Raw genomic sequence first — 6241 nt, 5'->3', positions numbered from 1 at the left:
GCTCATACTAAACTTCCCCCCTCCAGGATTTCAACCATTTATTAGGATTAAATAATGAGATTTCCTACTAGAAGCACAAGTTCCAAGAAGCACTTCAAGCGCCTGAAAGAACCAAGATGATAAACTTTTCAACCAAACTTAACAAGATTAAGCAAGAGGTATGTCAGAGAGGCATGTGATCTAACAATTAGAGATCAAATTAACAAAGCACAGCATCAGTTATGTGGAAAATCCTCCGAGAAAAACCAAAAAAGCAAGATAATTAATTCATTATTTCAAATATGAGAATCATTTTCCTTGATATTTTTTTTTTCTTTAATACTTTCTTGGAAGGAGAACCACCATTTTTCCCAATCTTCGTTTTCTTTTTTCTTTTCTCTTGAAAATGATTTCTATTCCTCTCTCTTTCCGATGACATGTGCATGAGCTTCATGTCGGCTGGACTGGCTTGGGCTTAAATTCCAACATCTTTCACATCCCACCGTCAATGATGACTCTCCTTTTCAGTAGATGACCTAAATTTTTACTGTCAATTTCTTCACTTGCATCTTACAAAAACTTGGCCATCCAACCAGGTAGGGGAGTTTGAAAATTGTAATTTTCTGTAGGTTTTTTCTTCTGTTGCCATCTGAGGATGATTTGACCCCTCCGATTCCTAAACATAGTTCTTACAGATATACATATGCTTTGCTGTGAAAGGTAGAAGGATATGAACCTTTCTTGGAAGAGACGCATTGCAGGAATGTCAATGTGACTGCTACACCTACGCTGGCTTCAATTTCAAATATTAACTAATTTACTATAATCCCTGCTTGGAAATTAAGACACATAGCCAAGCTGTAGCTTGAAGTACTGTAGAGGAGGCCACAACTTGGTCAAAGTCTTTTTATATACGCCGTAATCCTTTTGTTCAGTCTAATCAGACTATAAAAATAGGTTCACTAATTTGGATCCCAGCAATGCTGTGGGAAGATAGTTGGATTTTTCTTGTTTTTTCCTGACCTTGCTGCTTTGCTCTAGCTGCCATGAAGGTGATGTTCTGCTCATAAATATGTTTTTTCTCTTTGTAACATAGATTCAAGTTCATTTCCTTTCATCCCTGTTATGACTAAATACATCAACTGTATTATTTCTCTGTGCATGTCTTCCATTCCATATCACAGAAAATTGTGTTGAAAGTCAACATCCACTGTCAGAAGTGCAAGAGGGATGTGCTCAAAGCTGTCACCAAGCTTACTGGTAAATATATGTAGGCAGAAAACCGATTAATATAGTAGCAATGGCTGGGTTGTTACTTGATAATCATAGAGATTGTTGTTATTCTGGTTGAACAGGAATAAACCAGGTGACTGTGGATGGTGAGAAGGGGACATTAACGGTTGTTGGGGATGTTGACCCAGTGCTACTCACTGAAACAGTGAGGAAAAGTGGAAAGGTTGCAGAGATTATGAGTGTTGGACCTCCAAAGCCTCCTGAACCCAAGTCCCCTGTAAAGAAGCCACTCCCTCCATGGTGTTATGACTGCCAGCTTGTTCCAGTCAGCTACGTTCCCTATGACAGCGGACCATGCTCCATCCTCTAAATCGATTCCTCCTCCTTTCTCATCTGCTATGGTTACCTATCAGATTTGTCTCCCCATGTATATATTCATGTAGAAACAAGCAAGCTGAGGGTTGAATTGTTTGTGTGAAAAGTTTGTGAATATTTCATAAATCTACCTAGGGGGCGGCAGTGGTGGTTGCTATTCGAATTTTCATTAGGAGGGATGGGACCGTTGTGGAAAGTCTACTTAATAATAAAGGGTAACTGTTAACTGGATCAGTTTGTATACGTATATGAAAGGATAGAAGATGATATAAATATTGAGGGGCATCACATTAAACGACGAGAGATGAGAGACATCATTGAATCTGACTTTGAAATGATAAGCATGATCAGACTTGAAAGCTATTTAGTGAGGAATGACGACATTCAAAGTTTAAAAAGGTGGATTTTCCTTTTGAAAATTGCTTGCAAGTTGGAAAAGTCCATCGTATTGAAAGTTCCTTGAACAACGCCCACTCTGTAATTCTGTATTGGGATCTATTCAATGGCTATGTTAAGGAAACCCTTATTCGAAGAGAAGGAAAACCATTCATAAATGGGTGGCAGAGGCACTCCAGAACTGAAAACCCACCAATTTGCCCAAGCACTAGACCATGCATGTACAAACCATACCTATTTGCTGCCTTCACTGGCACTTTTTTCCTCCTTTTTGGGGGTTTCTTTTTGGTTGTTATTAAAATTATTAATCCACCCATTAACCCAATTACATGTACGGATGTTGGCAATATTTTAAATACAAATCGGATCAATACCGACCAGTTCAACTGTTGACCAAACCTGCTGGCTTGACTATTGATCGGACTGGCCAGTTAGGCGACTGATTAGATCGTCGACCGGACCTTAATCTAGTTCGATTCACTAATTGTAGCGAAATTGAGATGAACCAGCATCAAATCGATCTATCAATGGTCCAACTATTAAATCGGTGGGCCAACCCGATTGGTTCATAAGTTGGAACTCTTTTGTACCAAAATCATTAATTAGTCCAATCTCAGCTTCTAAAGAGTTGACCAATATGCTTATTAACAGTCATTTAGGAATCACATAATGGGTCCAACATTCTCAAGCCCTATGCAAACTTTGAACCCAGCATTTAAGTTGGTTGGCAGGTATGTTTGGCCCTTTTATGGGATAGTTTTGATGCTTTTGTTGACTGTATTTGTGATGTGGGATTTAGAAAAGAAACCATCCATAAAAGGGGTGGACGGTACTGGTCTTTGCTGGTAAAACGGGGATGGACCAAAACTCTTGTATTTAAATGCATTTAAAATATATATATATATATATATATATATATATAATTTAAAGGCTTAAAAATAAATATAAATGTTTTTAACTTATATAGGATAATAAATATCAAAATAATATGTCACGTCCCAAAATCTGCACCAAGGGCGTGATAATCCTTTCACACCTCAAGTCCAAATACTTAAAATGGAAATAATATAAACATTCATCTTGTAATTAGAAATTTCCAATTACAAAATTCTTGTTCAGAATAGTAGAACAAAAATTCTAAAATCATCAAAGATCAACTTTAAAACTAACATATCAACTAAAGTAGTATTGTTCAAGCAAATTCAAACTTAAACAATAACTAATAGTAATCAAATTCTAACATTTAAACAAAGTCCCAAAAGAGAGTTTAAACAAACGTCTTAATAAAGTCAAATTCTCCTCCTAACTGTCACTCCTCGCTCGAACTGAGGATACTTGAAAAAAATTATCAACAAAGGAGATGAATTCAAAGCCCAATAAGAAACATTAATACAGTTTCATAGATCAAATAGTTTCAATCATGATTGGAAAAATGAGATATAAGATATAATCATTTTCATAAACACGTTTGAATTCAAATATGCCAATACATTTTAAACTATTCAACCAAACATTTTTTATATATACCAAAACATTTTTACATCAAATCCAAATCAAACACATTTCAAACATTTTCACTCTAATTATCATATAACAAATGGTGTCCGACTAAATGGAACTTTACAAATGAGTGACTAATTTTAAATTTGTTATATTTAAGGTAAACAAAACCAAAGGTCAACAATTATAACCCGTTAACTAGAGCCGAAAATGTCAACAATTATAACATGTTAACTAGGGTCGAAAATGTTAATAATTATAACCCATTGACTAAAGTCATAAAAACTAAAATCAAATACTTTATTTCATTCATTCAAACTTAAAAAAAATATACCATATCTCTCCACAATTTTCATTTTTCATAAACAAATAAAAAACTCAAACATATTTTTCATACAAAACATATATTAGATCCATACATAGAAATAAAAATAATATTTTTCTCCAACAACTTTACACCAACTCCACATTTTATTATTATAATAATAATAATCATGGTTTTAAAAATCGGACCGGACCGACCGGTCCAACCGTCAACCAGTCACAGTTCCGATCAATTGGACCGGAATTAGATTGAACTAGAATCGGACCACTTGAACCAGCGGTCCAACCAGTGAACCGGACAAACAGATTAGTTCCTTCCAAACTGCCTGGTTCGATTAAATTTAATTTTTATTTTTTTTTACAGCATCAAAACGACGCCGTTTTTTAAGGTATAAAACCATGGTTGTAAACCCTCCCTCGTCCACCCTGCAGTAGCTATCGCTCCGCCCGCCCCCGACGCACTACGACACCCACACCAGGACAGCTCCCTCTGGTGGTCATTACACCGTACAAAACTTCGCCTAACTCGCCTCTTCCTAGTTCCCCACCGCGTCGTTGCAAGCTGGTAACCCTCCCTGCCACTGTAAACCCAGTTGTAAACCACCCTGGCCGGCCGGTAACCCCTCTCCCCCTCTTGGTTGTAAACCTCCCACCCCACCCCGGATCGATCCATTTCATTTCATTGATGCAATTTTTGACGAGTGAACAGATGAAAGGTATTCGAATGTTCAAACTATATGCCTCTCGTATTGTGATTTTTTCTAAATTTGGCTCTTTGCGATTGAGGTTTCGATTGTCCTCTATTTTCAATTGAGGTTTCGATTGTCCTCTGTTTTCTCGGCTACTAAATATGCCTCTGTTTTCTAAATTTTTTATTTTTTTCTAATTTTTTAATTTTTAATAATATATAAAATAATAAATATATATTTATGACGTCACTAGTTCGATTGCGGTTCGACCACTAATCCGACCAATAAACCATGAATCGAGAACTTTTTTGGTTCAATAACTGGTCCAGTTCTGAAAGCATTGATAATAATAATAATAATAATAATAATAATAATAATAATACTTTTTTCTTTTGTTTCACAACATTTAACTTCCTTCCCAATCCGTCCACATGTATTCCTTTTTTTTATTTTTTTTCCTTTTTTTTAAACCCTATACTACAGTGTCACACACATCTACATTTTTTTTCTTCTTCACTCTTCCAAAAAATCACATTATTTTTTTCCTTTCTCACGTCCTATAATCCATATGTTTTCTTTTTCAAAAAAAAAAAAAAAATTCCCGCAATCTATGATTTATTTTCTTTCTTCTATTTTTTTATTCATTTAAATATTCAGAATTCCCCTATTTTCATCAATAAGACAACCTATATTCATAAAATTTCAATATTGTCATCTAAAAATTAAATAAACTAACCCTAATTTAGATTGAAATCTTCCAAAGAATGTTTAACAATTCAAAACTAATTAATGAATTTAAAATAATAATTTAAGGGTTAAAAATTTTACCTGAAAAACTCATCTTCAACCCTACATTCTCTAATCTTTATAATCTCTATGTAAAAGGGTTTTAAGGAAGATATAGAAAATCTTATTTATACTTAAGGCTTTTAAAAGCAAAAAGACTTTTTTACTCTTATTAAATTAATTCAATTAAATATTTTTTTTTCTAAATTACAGTTTCACCCCAAAATTGGGTTTGGGGCATTACATCATACACATAAAATAATTAAAATTTTAAATAATAATAAAATATACAATTATTAAAATCTAAAAAACTTTAAATAATATAATCTTATTTTATCTTAATAATAAAATTTAAATATATTTATTAAGATTAGAAAGGCTAATAATTTAATAAATCTTCATGTTATCCTTATCATAATTTAAAGTATCAATATTAATGATAAATATATTAAATGTATTTACAACTTTTAATTATTTATATTTTCAAATTTTTATAATTTTTTTAATTTTTAATTATATATTATGACAACTGAACTAAGATTTGACCACTAGTCTAATCATTGAACCATGAATCGGTAACTTTTTTAGTTCAATAACCAGCTTGGTTCTGAAAATATTATTGCCCAATCATGTACAAACTTTGTTTCTTTTTTATAAGTAGAAAATATGAGAGAACTTCTATAAACTTGTATTATGAGACATAATAATCTTCAAATTTGAGTCTTATAATATCTTTTAAAAAAAACACTGACCTCCAAATAAAGATTATATCTCAAATTCTTTTTTTATTATATAATGTCTTTCTATTTGCTTCCTGTAAATATACTAACGTTTTATAAATTTAAGCTCCAAAGTTAATTCCTAATATTCTTCATTGATATTCTAATATAACCAAATTATTGACCTTTATTATTTCAATCTACTTTTATTTTTTACAACTCAACATTTAAGTGGTATAT

At 32.8% G+C, this 6241-nt stretch overlaps 1 protein-coding gene across 1 annotated transcript; it reads left to right on the top strand.

The window, feature by feature from the left end:
- Positions 1–964: 964 nt before the first annotated feature.
- Positions 965–1885, top strand: LOC117931211 (heavy metal-associated isoprenylated plant protein 2-like). The gene is made up of 3 exons (XM_034852131.1): positions 965–1031; positions 1164–1239; positions 1335–1885. Exons 1-3 carry the CDS (start codon positions 1026–1028, stop codon positions 1580–1582), a joined length of 330 nt encoding a protein of 109 aa, XP_034708022.1. The 5' UTR covers positions 965–1025; the 3' UTR covers positions 1583–1885.
- The last annotated feature ends 4356 nt before the right edge of the window (positions 1886–6241 follow it).

This window comes from Vitis riparia, chromosome 14 (assembly GCF_004353265.1).
Source record: "Vitis riparia cultivar Riparia Gloire de Montpellier isolate 1030 chromosome 14, EGFV_Vit.rip_1.0, whole genome shotgun sequence".
In the NCBI taxonomy this organism is placed as follows: domain Eukaryota; kingdom Viridiplantae; phylum Streptophyta; class Magnoliopsida; order Vitales; family Vitaceae; genus Vitis; species Vitis riparia.
Note: the sequence above shows the minus strand (reverse complement) of the source record. Positions and strands in the feature narration are given on the sequence as shown.

Excerpts from the sequence above, each read along its gene's own strand:
- LOC117931211 (XM_034852131.1), top strand. Across the intron at positions 1,240-1,334 it reads AGCTGTCACCAAGCTTACTG|GAATAAACCAGGTGACTGTG; the intron begins GTAAATATATGT and ends CTGGTTGAACAG.